General features: G+C 36.4%; 1 protein-coding gene across 4 annotated transcripts; it reads left to right on the top strand.

The window, feature by feature from the left end:
• Positions 1 to 1,255: 1,255 nt before the first annotated feature.
• Positions 1,256 to 15,917, top strand: LOC121431860 (THAP domain-containing protein 5-like). 4 transcript variants are annotated; one of them, XM_041629631.1, is made up of 6 exons: positions 1,256 to 1,460; positions 8,298 to 8,503; positions 11,271 to 11,411; positions 11,731 to 12,065; positions 14,907 to 15,022; positions 15,704 to 15,917. In XM_041629631.1, the coding sequence occupies exons 2-5, from the start codon at positions 8,345 to 8,347 to the stop codon at positions 14,908 to 14,910; spliced, it is 639 nt and encodes a 212-aa protein (XP_041485565.1). In that variant the 5' UTR covers positions 1,256 to 1,460; positions 8,298 to 8,344; the 3' UTR covers positions 14,911 to 15,022; positions 15,704 to 15,917. The 4 variants fall into 4 exon arrangements, with proteins under 4 accessions (XP_041485565.1, XP_041485567.1, XP_041485564.1 ...); XM_041629630.1 differs by lacking the exon at positions 1,256 to 1,460 and adding an exon at positions 2,612 to 2,861; XM_041629632.1 differs by lacking the exon at positions 1,256 to 1,460 and adding an exon at positions 4,567 to 4,752.
• Positions 15,918 to 17,275: the final 1,358 nt, after the last annotated feature.

Here is a 17,275-nt window from a genome sequence, read left to right as displayed (position 1 = left end):
AGAACGAATTAAAAAGGTAAGGGATAAAGGGATAAAGAAAATAAAAAAAGTCAGAACATCAATAAACATGCAATCACTGTATAACAGTCAAGGGCAGCGTGAATAACTTCAAGTAACATAGCCTGATATAGCCATATATGTATTGATTATGAAAACATTTTACAAACAAATACACATAAGTATGCTTTTAATTTACAGACCTTTATATGGAAATCTAATTTCAGTTGAGAAGATTCAATTGATAGTTTATCACCGGCATATCAAGTTTGTATATGCGCGGCTTTATAAATGTTGTTTCCTAAATAACATTAACCTCATAATAGATAAAGCACTCAGGACATTTATAATCATATAGTTCCGTTAATATAGGACTACCCACGATTGTGGAGATATTTCCTTCACTATACATTATACGCGACTGATACTCTGGGTATAATTATAATAATTATAACCACGCATGCAGTGAGTTATTCATTCATCTATATAGCCCGCAGCCCAGCAATATGGCGTGCCAAGTGTACGCCAGTATATTCTGTGCAATTCAAGCAATTCCGTACACAAAATGTGTTTTTTATTCAGACGAAAATCTTTTTGTCATGACGCTTTTCTAATTTCGTACACAAAATTTATTTTGTGTCACACAAAATCATTTTCGTCTCGACGAAATGCACAAAATAAATTTCGTTTAGACAAAATGTAATTGCGTCCACAAACTTCATTTGGCGTGCCATACAAAATGGCGCACCAAATGTCCGATGGTAAATTCCGTCCAATTCACGTCATTCCGTACACAAAAGTTTTTTTGTTCGTATGAAAATGATTTCGTCATGACGCAGTTTTATTTCGTATACAAAATTATTCTTGTCACACAAAATAAATTTTCGTCGAGACGAAATGTAATTTCGTCCACAAAATTTATTTCGTACACACGAAATGAATTTTGATCTAACGAAATAGCACCCCAATTGTCCAAAGGAAAATTCTGTAGGAAAATATGTGTTTCACTCCAACGAAATTCATTTCGTCATGATGCAGTTTGATTTCGTATACAAAATTTATTTTGTGTCACACTTATAATCAATTTCCTCGAGACGAAATAAAATTGTGTCCTCGAAATTCATTTCGTTGCGATGCAAATATTTATTCCGTCAACGAAATGATTTTGTGTCACATCACAAAAAATTCCGTCGACAAAATGATTTTGTGTCACATCACAAAAAATTCCGTCCATGTAAAATAATTCTGTCTCCTCTTTCTGGCAGGGAATATGAGATCGTCGCTGATTGGCTGCACCTTGCTCAAGCCGATATCTTCGCTCGATCGATATCCGGGCGCGGGACGGTCACACTCACAGGTCGGCATGTTGGTGAACCTTTCTTGTTTAGCTTGCACGTTATTCATGTCAACGAGAGCTGCAAACAACTTCTCTAATTGGTAGAATGTGGACGGACATTGCATTCGTAAGTTTAGCTATGTTTTCGACTTCAAAATTACGTTGAAAACAAAATGGGAATTCGTTAGTCGTTGCCAAACTTGCATTTGCAAGAAGCTGTGCAATTTATAGTCCCGTGTATTCAAGTTTGTGTAGGGTCCTACTGTAGTCGACCATGCCCATGCCAGGCCAGGGGGGATTGGTCTTTTGTGCACACCTAAAATGGTAATGAATTATACAGGCTGATATTTAGGCCTAGATTTTGATTAATGGTGTAAAATTCATACTCAGACTGACTCAGAGCAAAATGCATGTTGAAATTGGAAACTTCATTGGATGACAAATTTTATATAATTATTGACTGTCTGAGTCAGTGATTGACGTGATTTTATTTTTAGATTATTAAAAACAGCTTTAGCTTGGGCACCCACACGCATTGCGAGGTTAGTATTAATACTGGTAAATTAAACCATTGAACCATGTTTGGCAGTGGATTTCGAATTGACAGTTAATGAGTTAGTGGGTCGCGCATGCTGGCTTGCTGCGATCCCACTTCTGCAAGTGATGTCCACGTCCATAAGGCATTAAACACACCACTTCTAAGTAATGGCTTGGTTTTTCTGTGCGCTGTGGCATGTCAGGGGCGGATCCAGCTTTTATAAAGGGGGGGTTGGGGTGGTATGTGAGGGAGCGTAGCGACCGAGTCCAACCGAGCGGAGCAAGCGAGGGTGTTTGGGGGGGTGTCCCCCTCCCACGTAGGGAAAATTTTTGAAAATCTGTGTGTGAAAATGGCGTTTCCTTGCATCTAAAACACCACTATTTTTGATATAGAGGTCGTTGCCAAATTAACCCCCATGAAAATTTGTAAAATTAAGTTGCAATCCCCCATTTTTTTTTTTTTAATGGGGGGATTTTTGTTTGGGGATGAGAATCGGCAACCCTGGCCTAGATTGTCACTTCCGCGGTGGCCCGTGTCCTCAAAAAAGCTGATGGGGGGGCAAAAAGGACTATGTGACATTTGTTCGCCCAACCCTCCCCCCAAATAAATAATAATAATAAATTAAATGAAGACATAGAAATAGAATAAAATAAAATTACAAGTTTTTTAAAAAAGATAAGATTTAAAAAAAATGGTCCCCAGATTTTTTTTTTTTTTTGGGGGGGGTTGCAACCCCCCCTCTAGATCTGTTTCTGCATGTAATGAACCCTTGACTATGAGTTGGGCTTGTCCGTAGACTCTAATGTTAGAGTCGAGGCCTATCTCGGCTCGGGCCCAAAGATGCGCCACCGCGCACAGAAAAATCATGTGGTATGGACACCAGAAGTGAGAATGAGATCCCATGCGCGACCCACTGACTTAGATATCCACTGCCAAAACGGTTCATGGTACAGGGTATAGGGCAAGTCCAAGAAAAGGTCACCCTAGAAGGTAAAATTTTATCTCCAATTTAAGAAGTTATCTTTGGAGGGGTAAGAAAGCCTATCGCCTGTTGTGGTAGCCTAAGTATGTTTGGCCTAGGTCCTAGCCCCACTCATTACTAGTACAAGTTTAGTTACTTTGAGCGATGTTTGTGCCGGCTCCACTTCACCACCACTACTATACACTCCATCTGGCTGAACATCGTGTCCGTTAAGTCGATCTGATATTCCGAGTGACAAAGGTGGGATTTTATGGGGAAATATAAAACTCATGGAACATCACGATCTTTAAAAACAAAACTAATATAGGAGGGGGTCCAGTGTCCGGACATGTTATCTTTTGGTTACACTTCGTAATTCAGAAGGTTCGTAATTCCAAAACATGTGAATTCATTATTGCCTGAACCACAATGTTCGTTAAATCGAAAAAGGGTTCGTTAATCCGAACATTTGTGGCGTAATTCCGAAGGTTCGTTAATCCGAAAAGGAATAATGAGTGATAATTCCGAAGGTTCGTTAGTCCGAAAACGAAATGAGGTTCGTTAATCCGAAAACGAAATGAGGTTCGTTAATCCGAAAAAACTAAATGAACAACGAACCTCATTTTTTTTCGGACTAACGAACCTTCGGAATTATGACTCTCATTATTCCTTTTCGGATTAACGAACCTTTGGAACAACGAACGTCATTTCAATTTTTGGATCGTCCGACCTTCGGAACAACGAACCTTATTTCGCTTTCAGATTAACGAACCTCCGGAATATCCAAACCTTCGGAATAACGAAGCTTCGGAATTATGAATGTAAACAATCTTTTTGAAGCCTTCCTTTTTGTCTTTGGATTACACTAAAAATATGAATTCAATACTTGTAATCATCTTCTATTTTGTTCTTTATATTTCCCAACATTTTGTACTAAAATTTGATGAAACTTCGCTTCTAACTTTTTTCAAATGACTTTCTAACATTGATCGTGTGGACACACAACCTGTACGGACACACAACAACTGAGTGACCTGAAACTCAGGCAGGACGTTTAGCAATACTTGATTAACCTTATGCCCAAATTTCATGAACTAGGTTTCTAAGTTTTCATTTAAAAAACACAACCTTTTGTTAAGATTTGGTGTTGATGCCGCCACCGTCAGAAAAACAGCGCCTATAATATAATTTTACTCTCCTATGCAGGTGAAACAAAACGGAAGGAAAGAAGGGAAAACACAAATTTTGCGCATTTTCATGTATTTATTTTCAATAGTCTCGGCAGTGCAGCCGTCCTTGCATGGTAACTATTATATAAAGATTATCCAGCAGCTTGCAAAGGAAAGTCAGTTTCAAAGTAATTTCTTCAGTGCACAGATGAGGCGAGGGGGTCTTCGGGCGCTTGCCCCCTCTCCTCTCCTACAAAAATAAATTATGACCAAGAAAGTAGAAAAGAAAATGGTGAAATATATTTTTTCTGAATATTATGCTTTCATTGGATATTTATAAAGTTAAATATTTTTATTTTTTTTGCTCGCTCACAAAAAAAAGATCTGCCCAATTATTCATATCTAGCCCCTTCAAAACTTTGGCTCACTTCGCCACTGATTTGTTTCATCACACTTCTATGCAAATACTTACGCCTATAGAATAGAATACATTATATCCTACATAGAGTAAATCATGTATAGTACTATTGGTTCAAGTAGCATCATGTGACCGAATATCAACTCTGACGTCATACCTCGATATATTTTTGGATACTAGTATATCGAGGTCTGACATCATTATTTCACAAAACTGGATCTAGCTAAACTCTCAGGCACACCGGCCAGCGCGCTCTCTCTCCCGGGCAAGTCCAGCGATGTGTCGGCACAGGCACTGATCTGCGTTCTGCTGAGCACGATGGCTCAGAGAAAAGTAGGTAATTCAACTCAAGTAACCGGACTTTGCAAGCTCATCACATAGATTTTGGTTATAAATTATAAAAAAGTTGGATAAAAAACAAATATATCAGGCGTTTCATTCGAAAGCATAGTGGGAATTATTAATCCTCGGTTGGACTGGCAAAACTACTATATTTCCCTCGGGGCTTCGCCCCTCAGGAAGTGATTGTCAGACCAACCTCGGATAAATAATTCAACTATACTTTCTCAAAGCCTGATATATTTGTTTACTATTTCTCATAATTCCATATGGCTTTGTGTAATTATTTTGTGTCCTGAATTACTTCATTAATATGAAATTTTATTCAGAATCACAAAAACTGCAAGCTCTCTTTTTCTCCTAATAATCAGAGACAAAATGAGCCCAAGATTTTGAGGGAGTCAGATGTGTCATATCAGGCAAAATTCAATAGAAGTTGTGAGCGAGCAAGCTTTTCATTAAAAAAAATCACATTTTGTAGCTTGACATAAAAATATTCAGAAAATGTTATATTTCATTTTTCTTTCCCTTTTTTTTTTTTGGGGGGGAGAGCATCCCAAGCCTCCCCCCATCTATGCACCTCTGTCTAGTGTCTATATTACTGTTATATTGTTATTTCAAGACTAATTTTCATAGAAACGATTGGTTCAGAAAAAATATTAAACACATGCAGCCTTTCATGGAAAGTTCCCCCGTTGTCCCGAAAAGGTGTGTTTTGTTTGACTTTCCTCCTCAACCCACCCTTTCGAGAAAAGCTCTCGCGGCATATCTCAACGTCCGTATGACATATTTGTCCTGCCCACCAGAGGTGAAGGCGAGACTAAGGGATCCAAATGTCGTCTGTCCGTCCGTCACAAACCTGTAATGACACATAACTCCACAACCGTAAGTCGCTTTTAAACCAAACATGGATGGTAGATGGACCTGGGTGACCTGCATGTTGAGCTGCAGTCAGAGGTCACATGGTAAGGTCAAAGGTCATTTTCAGGTCAACGTTAAAGTTTACATGCAACACTTTTATGACACCTAACTCCACAACCGTAAGTCGCTTTTCAACCAAACTTGGATGGTAGATGGACTTGGGGACCTGCATGTTATGCTGCAGTCTGAGGTCATATGGTAAGGTCAAAGGTCATTTTCAGGTCAACGTTACAGTTCACATGCAAGACTCTTATGACACCTAACTCCGCAACCGTAAGTCACATTTCAACCAAACTTGGATGTTGGATAGACTTGGGGGACGTGCATGTTATGCTGCAGTCAGAGGTCACATGGTAAGGTAAAATATCATTTACAGGTTAAAGTTTACATGCAAGACTCTTTATGACACCTAACTCCGCAACCATAAGTCACTTTTCAATCAAACATGGATGGTCGATGGACTTGGGGGACCTGCATGTTATGCTACAGTCAGAGGTCACATGGTAAGGTCGAAGGTTATTTTCAGGTCAACGTTAAAGTTTACATGCAACACTTTTATGACACCTAACTCCACACCGTAAGTCGCTTTTCAACCTAACATGGACAGTAGATGGACTTGGGGGACCTGCACATGTTACGCTGAAGTGGGAGGTCACATGATAAGTTCAAAGGTCATTTTCAGGTCAACGTCAAAGTTTACATCAAGACTCTCTTATGAAAACTAACTCCGCAACCGTAAGTCACTTTTCAACCAAACTTGGATGTTGGATAGACTTGGGGGACGTGCATGTTATGCTGCAGTCGGAGGTCACATGGAAAGGTCAAAGGTCATTTACAGGTTAAAGTTTACATGCAAGACTCTCTTATGACACCTAACTCCGCAACCGTAAGTCACTTTTCAACCAAACTTGGATGGTAGATGGACTTGGGGGACCTGCATGTTATGCTGCAGTCAGAGGTCACATGGAAAGGTCAAAGGTCATTTACAGGTTAAAGTTTACATGCAAGACTCTCTTATGACACCTAACTCCGCAACCGTAAGTCACTTTTCAACCAAACTTGCAGACTTATGCTGCAGTCGGATGTCACATGGTAAGGTCAAAGGTCATTTTCAGGTCAATATTAAAGTTTACGTGCAAGGCTGGTATGACAAGTGTTATTCCATCCCAGTAATTTCACAATGAAGTTTCGATATAATTCTTGCGTGCCCTCGCAAATCACAATATTTCTGGTTATTTTCATAAGTGGGCGAGACAAAAATTGCTTTTGCCTTGTTTTTTAGTCATGTTCAAAATGAATTAGTGATGATTTCATTTTTCTCGGCATTTTAATCCCCAAGTCTGCATGGTTTAATTATGTTTGATGCATGTTTTGCCTTTAGTAGACAGCTGGCAGCCCTCTGTCTCGAGGAGTATTTTTATATCTTTTTCTGTATTTGGTGAGTGAAGCCAACGAAATTCAGCTGAACAACCAACATAAAGGCATGGTCACACCGGCCGAGCGTTGTTGGAGCGGTAGGGAAAGAGGGTAGAATTTTTCTCTCAAAATGGGGGAAAAATCGAAAACAAAAAAACAAATCGAACTTGAAAATGGTAAACGGTAGCGAGCGTGATGATTTTTTTTTCTCTCCGCTCCACGACCGCTCCAACAACGCTCGGCCAGATGCCTTTACACTTAAGGGGAATCCAGCCTTGGTCATAAAATATAGTGTTGGAAAGGAGAAAATTAGATAAAACAGAATGGTGAAAGTTTGAAAGAAATCGGACCAGCAATAAGAAAGTTATGGCTGCTTTAAAATTGAAATCCCTATGATTATGTAGATTTCAAAGTGGCAACTGGGTAAGTAAATTATGACAAGAGGCAAGGACAACTTTCCCATAGGCCATGTACTTAATTATCAGGGATTTGTGTTTTTCTCCTAACTGCCCTTCCCCTGGGGCAGTAATCTAAATATAACCCTGGTAGTATATTGTTTTATGTCCTCATGTGAAAGAAAAATAAAAATTTGAAGTAAAACATTTGAAAAAATGACATATTAGCCATTTTATGTATTGGAGTACATGGAAGAGTAGTCCTTGCCTTACATCACTGTGACATCACATATGTGGCCAATTTGCAGTCTCGTGGATCTAGGGATTACCAATATTCACAACTTTAAAAATAACTTTCTTATTATTTGTCAGATAGTGTTCAAACTTTCACCTATCAACTTGACTGATTTTTCTTATTCCCCTAAGAACAAGTTTTTATTTGGGTTGGATTCCCCTTTAACAGAGACCGAAGCTTTAGTTCTAGTTTTGGCTCTGCTATTTTTTGATTGGATGTATTTCCTGATTTATCACAATAATTGCAAGTTTTATCATAATTTAACTTTTTGAAAATTATGCTATTATGTGATTAAGGCTACATCTCTTGTACTTTCTACCGATAGTCTCAATATAACGTTATTAATGGATTATTTCTTGTTAAAAATCCTAAAGATAGGAACTAACTCTGTGGTGGTAGATAAATATGACTCACTTGTCCAGGTGTTGATAAACGGGCCGCTGCTGAGTAGGCCTAGAGTTTTCTTAATTATATATAATTGATTTCATGACATGTGTTTACATTTGCTGCAGATTCCCATTCAGCCGTTGGACTGAACTGGTACTGTAACACAGTATGGATGGTCAATATGAAGCAAGCTTCATCGAATTCCTCCAAGAGCTCTGTACTCTGTTCTGATCATTTTGAAGATGCTTGCTTTGACAGGACTGGGCAAACGATTCGTCTAAGACAGGATGCTGTCCCAACCACATTTAATTTGCCGCCTCGTCATCAGAAGGTACAGTAGATCTATATCATACGTGTTTTAAAGAAATATAATCTCTGTATTATCTATCTACCTTTGGTTTGACAGAACAATGTTTTGAATATTCCATTCTCAGTAGCCAAAGAGAAATGAAAATTATCCTATTCGTTAGGGTCACCATGGACCTCGGCCTATACTGTGTACCAGGGGACTGTGTATTTTAAGTTAACGCTTACTAAATGATCAAACAAATTAAAAATTTGGTTTAGCCCTACATAATTAGCATGAGCTTCTTTGAAATTGCAAAGCTAAGGGTGTATTGCTGATTTTTCATAATTTATTAAAATTCATTTTTGATAAATTATTTTATGCATAAATAGAGAATTCTCTGCTGTACAGTTAAGTAAATCTCTAAATAAGTTCCCAAGTTCTACAGTGCGTATGAAAAAATGGGATAGATTTGAAAAGTCTATAAAATTTTTGTTTCAAATTATGATCTCAATATTTTGGTGTCAATACATGCTATGGAGTCTTATCCTTCAAATGCTATTAAAATAATTTGGTTTTGTTCGTGCTTACGCAAACACAAATTTTTGTTTTGTCTGGGGTAAAAAAGGAAGCTTGCGCCAAAATGGCATAATATGATGGTCGGACTTCTTGCTATCAGCAGAATTCCTCTTAACCTTTTCATTATCTTTGCCATAATTTTCGAATTATGCAGTCAAAATTCATTTCCAAATCTACTTATTTATTTGGATAGTTGTGGTGTTGTTCCTTTTTAATATGTTCTCTTTTAGTTTTGAATATTCCTTAGGCAAGAACATTTTTTAAAAACAAATTATGGTAGAGTGTTTTTTTTTTAAATCCTTTCATTGTGTTCTGCAAAGGTTATGATGCCTTTGAACAGTGGCATACTGAGGGGTGGGGGCTCGGGGTGCTCCCCCCCTCCCAATACAAAATTATGACCAAGGAAAAAAGTGGAAAGAAAAATAACAGAAAACATAGAAAGTGAAATATGATATTATTCTGAATATTATGTCAAAATCACAAAATTGGATATTTTAGTAAAAACTGGAAATTTTTGCTTGCTCGCTTCACAACTTTTCAATGCATTTTACCTGATCTGCCATATCTTGCTCCTTCAAAATTGACTCAATACACCATTGCCATTGAAAGACATGAATATTTTCTTGTTTGTCCTGTCAAGCACATAATTAAACTTGGTGAAGGATTCAATGACCCCTTGAAAATAGGATTCATGTCTTTTATAGGTACCATTACATAAATTGTTTCACATAATTATTATCAAAGGTACCATAACATAATTTGTTTCACATAATAAAAAGGATTTGAATGATTACAAATTCTCCCAATTAAAAATGCAAATCTTCTCACTTGGGTTGACAAGAAAGTCTCTTCTTACTTATGAAGCAAAATTCAAAGGTAAAAGAAGTTCAAATTAAAACCAATGTAATTCAGGTAAATGAATAAATTTATTAGTGAAATTTGACAGCATTTTTCGAAAATTATGGCAAAGATAATGAATATATTATAAGTCTGCTGATTAGCCAAAAGTCTAAAAGTATAAAACGTCCCGTGTTCGCTCAAGCATGAATTTATTTTTTAAATGCCATTTCAAAGATAAGATCTTAGAGCATCTATTAATATCAAAATATAGATATAATATTTTGAGACAAAGCAAAGATTTTATAATTTCAACCAATAAGTGCAAGAATAATGATGCATTTGTCATTTATGATTTAAAATAGAATTTCCATTGGATTAGATTTGTAAGAAAAATAATGTTTTTGAGCAATTCTAGGTCCGACATGAACTCATACATTGTTGCATTACTGCGTATCCGGATGCCGCAAACTTGGTCCCTAAACTTCTGCGAGACTTGACCAACAAAAAAATATGAGGACATGTTTCTAACTGTGGAATTATTGCAAAACATGTGGAGGGGGGCTTATTAAAGTGATGGTCCAGGCTGAAAATATTTATACATGTAGCTTAATAAATAGAGTAGAAGTCACTGAGCAAAATGCCGAAAATTTCATCAAAATCAGATGACAAATAATCAAGTTATTGAATTTGATAGTTTATAACAATAGTTTGTGAAAACGGTCGTCATGAATATTCATTAGGTGGGCTGATGATGTCACATCTCAAATTGTTCTTTTGAATTTTATTATATGAAATTATGTTTATTAAATTTTATCCTCCAAGAACTAGAAAAATTGGATTGACAACTGATTTAGTACATTAGATATTAATTGCTGAAACTTATTTCATCATAATGGAGACACATCATTTACACATGTATGAAATAATGAAAAAATTATGATTTTATGAACCAAACGGAAAGTGGGGATGTGACATCATCCCACCTAATGAATATTCATGATATGACTATTTTCTCAAAATATTGCTAAACTTTAAACTTCAATAACTTTATTATTTGTTATCCGATTTTGATGACATTTTCAGCATTTTGCTCAGTGGATTCTACTCTATGTATTAAGATATAAATATTTTCAGCCTGGACCATCCCTTTAAGACCCCCCCCCCTTCCTCCTTTGGGGCCAGATAGGGTTAATAAATCATCATGAATATTTAAACATGTTTATTTTGCTGCAAGTCCATTGAAAAGGATTCATTTCTAAACAAATATTATTCTAAATGTACTATTGAATATTAATTTGACAAATTTAAAGTCATTTTTTCATTCTTGCATCTCGGTTTATTCAATTTTTCTTCTTTTTTAATGTTTTTTTTTTTATTCACTCTTCTCGTACAGAATGCACACAAACCAGGGAAACCCTCGAAAGAAAGTCATTTAGATTCAGCAAGCAACCTCCCAGATACTGCAAAGACACCTGTACCAAAGTCTTCAGCACCTTCCCTGGGACTACTACTCAATGCCAAAAATCTAAGAGGGGTAAAGTGGAAGATAACAGCAACATATATCTAAATGGGGTATTGTACAGTATGATTGATCAACCAATGATACCAGTTGTATTCTGACATTTAAATCCATGTCCCTCTGACCAATGTTGTCAAATAAAAACCTTGCTTTGAGCATAACATCCTCAAGGTGGTCTGAAATTCTATTAGAAGGTACATGTAGTCTTCTGTGGAAGTTCATTTTATGCTTTGACTGCTAATCTACAAGTTTTATTATCAATATGCTAGTGTTCTGAAGTTGATGTGTTAATAATCAATTGTTTTAATGTTTTATTCTATTTAAAACATAATAGATGGAGACCAGCAGCATGGCAGCAGGAGCTAATGTTGGTCGTGATGAGGCATATACCACCATCAACAATGCTGCAATTGCAGTCACCACCACCAAGTCTGCTTCTGTCACTGCCATCACCATTGCCACCGCCATTACCAAGACCACTCCTGACACAAAGCCCCCAAGTCCTCAACTGACCAGATATTGCAGCTGGAGAAGGATATACCAGGAACTTCAAAGCCAGGGCTTGCCAGTCTCCTACAATAAGAAAAATGCCATGGGCCCATCTAATGAACTAGTAGTAGAATATTTGGCCACAGTTGTAGAAATGCAGAGACTAACATACTGCCACAGGTAAAAATCAATGTCAGATATGATGGATAGTCTTTGAAATATGGTTGCAGAATGAATATCAGTAAAACCCATCATGATGTGCTATCTGATTTAACCCTAAAAAGGCGGTGGGAGCCCAAAAATTTTCACGATAAATCCACAACGTGAAAGATTGTGCCGCGTCATTATAAAGCCTTTTTTTAAAAAAAGTTTATGAGTTTTCAGACAAAATTTGTGACACCTGGGTACCCGGTTCTGCAATTATGCAACATTGTGCATTGTGTAATTACACATGTCAGAATTGCACTAAAATGTGATTTCATGGACAAATCCAATGCAAAATCTGTTTCTAGCCAGAATTCATAATTGTATCATACGGTTAATGTTTATTTTTACTGATTAAAATCAATTAATTTCATTGTGCTTATGATCAGAAAATTTTGTCAACAATATAAAAAAAGTAAAAAAAACAAAGAAATACTTAAGAAAGGAAAAAAATACATATGAAAGGTATTTGATATCAATTAATTTTTATGTGTCTGAACAAAACTTCAAGGGCTGTGTTTATAGATTTCCAGCCAAATTCTAATTTCATGCATGATTTAGTAAAATATATAATTCTAAATAATTTTAGAATGATCAAATATACAATTTTTTCATCTGTGGCAGGCATTTTGCATTTCTTCACAATTGCGCAATTAACGGTCAATCTTGAGGGCCCCCACTCCCCTTCCGCCCATCTTTCCTGCCTCCAAAATACCCTGGCAGTCTTATTAGGGTTAGATTAAGTCTACATTAAGCAAACATAAAATTCTTACAATTGAATTCAGTGGCGTAATGAGCCAAATATTTTGAGAGGGCTAAATATGGCGAATGGAACAAAAGTTCTCCAAAGAGAGCGAAGGGAGTGTGCAAAATTTTAGAACTTTTTAATACAGAAATCAAAATTTGGAAAGATTTTGACGTAATAATATCCAGTAAATACTCTCTATTTCACCCTTTCTCGTTCGCTTTCTTTCTTTTTCTCCTTTTCTTTCTTGGTCGTTAAACATTGGGGGGGGGGCAGTCAGACCGCAGGTCCCTATGCTAATGAGCAAAAAGTCCAGATACATCCAAATCATCTCGTGGCTGAATCCTTGCAAAATCTTGTGATTCGTGAGATTTTCTTTCTCGAGTCTAAGAATTTACCTGTTTTAAAGAGAAATTCCAGTATTGGTAACGATCTCAAAATGACTTTTTACAGAATCTAATATAATGACCCCAAAGTGTTGTATGAATAAAAAATATGTGCCAAAGGATTCTGGAAGAAATTGTGTAATTGCTGAGAAATAAGCAAAATAAGCTCATATTCCAGCAATAATAATACACTGTCCCACGTGTGCCTATCTGTGTTGGTGATCTTCAGTGTGAACATTTTTCAGCGTAGATTTCAAGATTTCACAAAGTTCAGTTTATGTAACTTTACCAAATCTAGATCCTCGATGATATACTGACAATTAAGCCAGACTTTCTCATGAAATCAGTGTTTACTGCAACTACTGGCATTACTTTTTAACCTCAAGTTAAATTAAATATTATTGCACTATCAGATAGAGTAAAGTTACTCTTTCATATTGGTCATTTATTTTGTATACAATATTTTGTTAAATAAGTAAATTTCTGGCCTGAAAGTGTGCCTCAAAACTTAATTTTCTTCTTCCATTTTCTTTTGCACATTGTGCAAACTTTTTATTTTGAGCCTCAATGATATCCATATCACCATAAAGCTGAACTTCTTTTCTTTCTCACAATGCCACTCTTGATATGCGGCACCTTTTAATCGGGTCAAGATCACACTTTTCCCACTAAGGTACAATACGAGATTTCTGTAATTTTGTACTTGCATGAAATCCAGAGTTCTGATTGGCTGGATAAGGTTCACAGAACAACAGGCACAGGGTATTTGAGGAGATTACCACATGGGAAGTGTGACCTTCCTACGAACCATGGCACTGGAACCGTTGGAATTTGCCACTGGGTGGTCCATTTGACCAATCAGAATGCAGTATTCTTGTTTTCAAACTGCTTTATGTACTTGGCAAATGAAGTGTGATCTTGACCCGATTAAACCAATTCTTATTTTGAAACCTATATCGTTTCAAAGCATACATATTCAGCTTTATCATGATATAAAAATCATTTGGGCTCAAACACAAATAAAGTGTGAAAATAGCAACTTTTGTCAGGTGAAAATATTTATTTTATAGCATATTTTAGATCAAACTTTGAACCTATATTACAAAATCTTTGAATAAATCCAAACATATGACATGAAAGAATGATTCTTCTTCTTTACAATGGTACCAAATTCATGAAATTCGATGCACAGTTAGAGCAGCAATGACCGAATGAAAAGGTGTTATGGTCCGCGTCAAGCTCATTAAATATACAAAACATCTCAAGTCATGAATATCATTTGGATGAAAGAAGCCACTCTCTTGGGACCTGCAGTCTGACTGGGGGGCATGGCCCCCATCTATACATCAGTGATGGATTTAATACTTTTTGCATGTACGATGACGATGCTCGCTCTCTCTCACCCATCCTCACTATGTGTATATGTGTGTGCAAGATGAATTATGAGGAATAATTGCATGAAGTGACGTTTTTCAACCAGAGATTGATCCTTATGTATTACTTACTATTGCATTTTTGTTCATCATATTGACCCATCTTGACCCCTTTACCCCCCCCCCCTGACAAAAACCTAATAGTCAAATGAAGTTTCCTTTTCTTTTCTTTTGATATACATGTAATGTATTCATGTGAGAAAAAAAATTATAGTGCCAAACATTTTTTGAAAATTTTAATTTATTCCTTCAGGTGAGGTTTTGTCCACAGTTCCAGAAGGACACAAAATAGTATCAGAAAGTCATGCCAGAATCAACAACTGAAGGGTTTGAAGAGCCAGATAAAGAGCCTAGAAATGTGATTTAAACGTAAGTTAAACTTATTTATAATTCTGATTCATTTTGGCATAGAAAGTAAGTCATAATAACAATTTGAATGATTTTTGTCTTCTTGATTTGCTCTTTGTCAGGAATCCAAATTTTAGAATTAAACTCTTAGTTTGAGGTGTTGATGATTTTTTTTTCAGCTGCAAAAGTAACAAACCAATATCAATCATTGGTCGATAATGTGACTTGCTTTCTCTTGCCAAATTGGTACATGTACATGTATATTCTGCATTTCTATAATGATTGACCCCACCACTAGCACATAAGATGCAACATGTCAAATAACTGTCAAACTCACTTCATCATGTATTTTATTATTAATATTTCATTAAAGGAGTAAAAGGACTCAGAAAGATTACCCGAAAAAGCTCACAGAATTTTTTTTACTGGTAGACCCTTTACATTCATTTGATGAATTGAGTTCATGCAAAATCAACTGAATGTTATGAGTACAAAATCCTGTTAATACACCTTACTGTGAGGCTATTCTGGTAGGTCATCCGGGAGTGCCTGAGGATCTTGTCCATTTGGATAAATCTTGCAAAGTACCAAGAGGTGCCTCCACCCCCCCCCCCCACTCTATTAAGGGTTAACAATGAAATTGAAATTAGGAATAAGTTTAGTATCTTGCTCATATGCATTATAAATTAATTACTATTTCAGGTACTTCAATCACATGCACAGTAGGAGCAAAAAACAGCAGCAAACACACAGGAGATGTAACACTACATTGACCAACAGCAACAACTACAGCAGCATCAACAATTTCTGCAGGAGATGCAAAAACCACACTGGCAACCTCAACAACATCAAGGTGTCCAACAAACACTCCGGGAACGTTAACAGCAACCACAGCTTCAGCTGGAGTTTCAACAAACACATCAGAAAAAAACCAACAGCAGCAAAAAAACACTTATGAATAATGAAATGAATCTAATTGAAACTCAAAAGCCAATGACGCAACATCTTTGACAAACTGAGACAATTATTCATTCTTTTACAGGATAAAGAAATACTTTTTTAAAGTGTAAATTTGCAGGAACACAATGGATGTTCCTATGTATCTATTTAATGAAATAAATTTGACTTTAATAAATTCAGTAAATTCAATTCAATAAATTTAGTGATTCAATAAATATCTACTTTTATTTGTCAATGAGTGAAAATACCTGTATTTTCTATTTAGAATGACAAAAAGCAATTTATCAATTCAATATCATCAAAAACTTTAGCAATATGGTTGTTAGGCCCTCCAAATTGTTGATATTTTGATGAAAAAGCCGTTTCTGCTGCAATATTTGACGCAACTCAAATAGATCAAATATTGTCGCAGAAATTGTCATTTGCCCCTGAAAGTATCTGCGGCAAATATTTGACGCAGCTCAAATAGCTGCATCAAATATTGCCGCAGAAATTGTCATTTGCCGCTGTTTTGAGATTTGCCGCAGAAAATGGGAGTTGCCGCTGCGGCAAATGTTTTATGAAACGGGCCCCAGGTCAATCAAAATATTTTCGAATTCGTGCTGGTGAGCAACACGTTCACTCCCAGCGATAGGGACTTGTTTAAAAATGGCATAGGAAATATGCATTTTCTAAGTATGGTAAACTCAGTAGAATTTAGGTATTAAATTGTGAATGAACTATTGGTAGGTAAGACATGCGTAGAGGATTATTTGTCTTTATCCATTTCTATTTTCCACATTTTTCTTTTGTTTGACTTTATTTTCTAGGGGGAAGCCCCACTCCCCCATTCCTGTGGATGCCAATTGGTTGGGGGCTTGGAATAGTGCAAGTTAAAAGGGTGAACCTGAACTTTATAGATATCAAGAGAGAAAGAATTGGAAAGTTAAAATGAATAAAAACAAAGATGGAGAGAGTGAGAAAGATGGTGGACTTTCAAGGGGCATTAAAAAATCTCATATTAAAACATCATTTTTGTTTTTGTAATTATTCTATTTACCCAGGGTCAGTCAAAATATTAGCATCCACAGGAGGGTGGGATCCTTCCGCCTTAAAACTGAAATCTAAAGAAAAGTGTAGAAATGGATAAAAGACAAAGATCCTCTGCGCATGATTTACCAGCAAATGCAGCTCATTCAGAATTTAACTCTTAGAGCACCTAAATTGTACTATAGGCCTACAATATGTGTTTACCATGCTTAGGAAACACATATTTCCTAAGCTATTTTAAAACGAGTCCTACTGCTCGGAAGTGAACAAGTTGCTTCCTTACTC

Source organism: Lytechinus variegatus, chromosome 18 (assembly GCF_018143015.1).
Source record: "Lytechinus variegatus isolate NC3 chromosome 18, Lvar_3.0, whole genome shotgun sequence".
In the NCBI taxonomy this organism is placed as follows: Eukaryota; Metazoa; Echinodermata; class Echinoidea; order Temnopleuroida; family Toxopneustidae; genus Lytechinus; species Lytechinus variegatus.
Note: the sequence above shows the minus strand (reverse complement) of the source record. Positions and strands in the feature narration are given on the sequence as shown.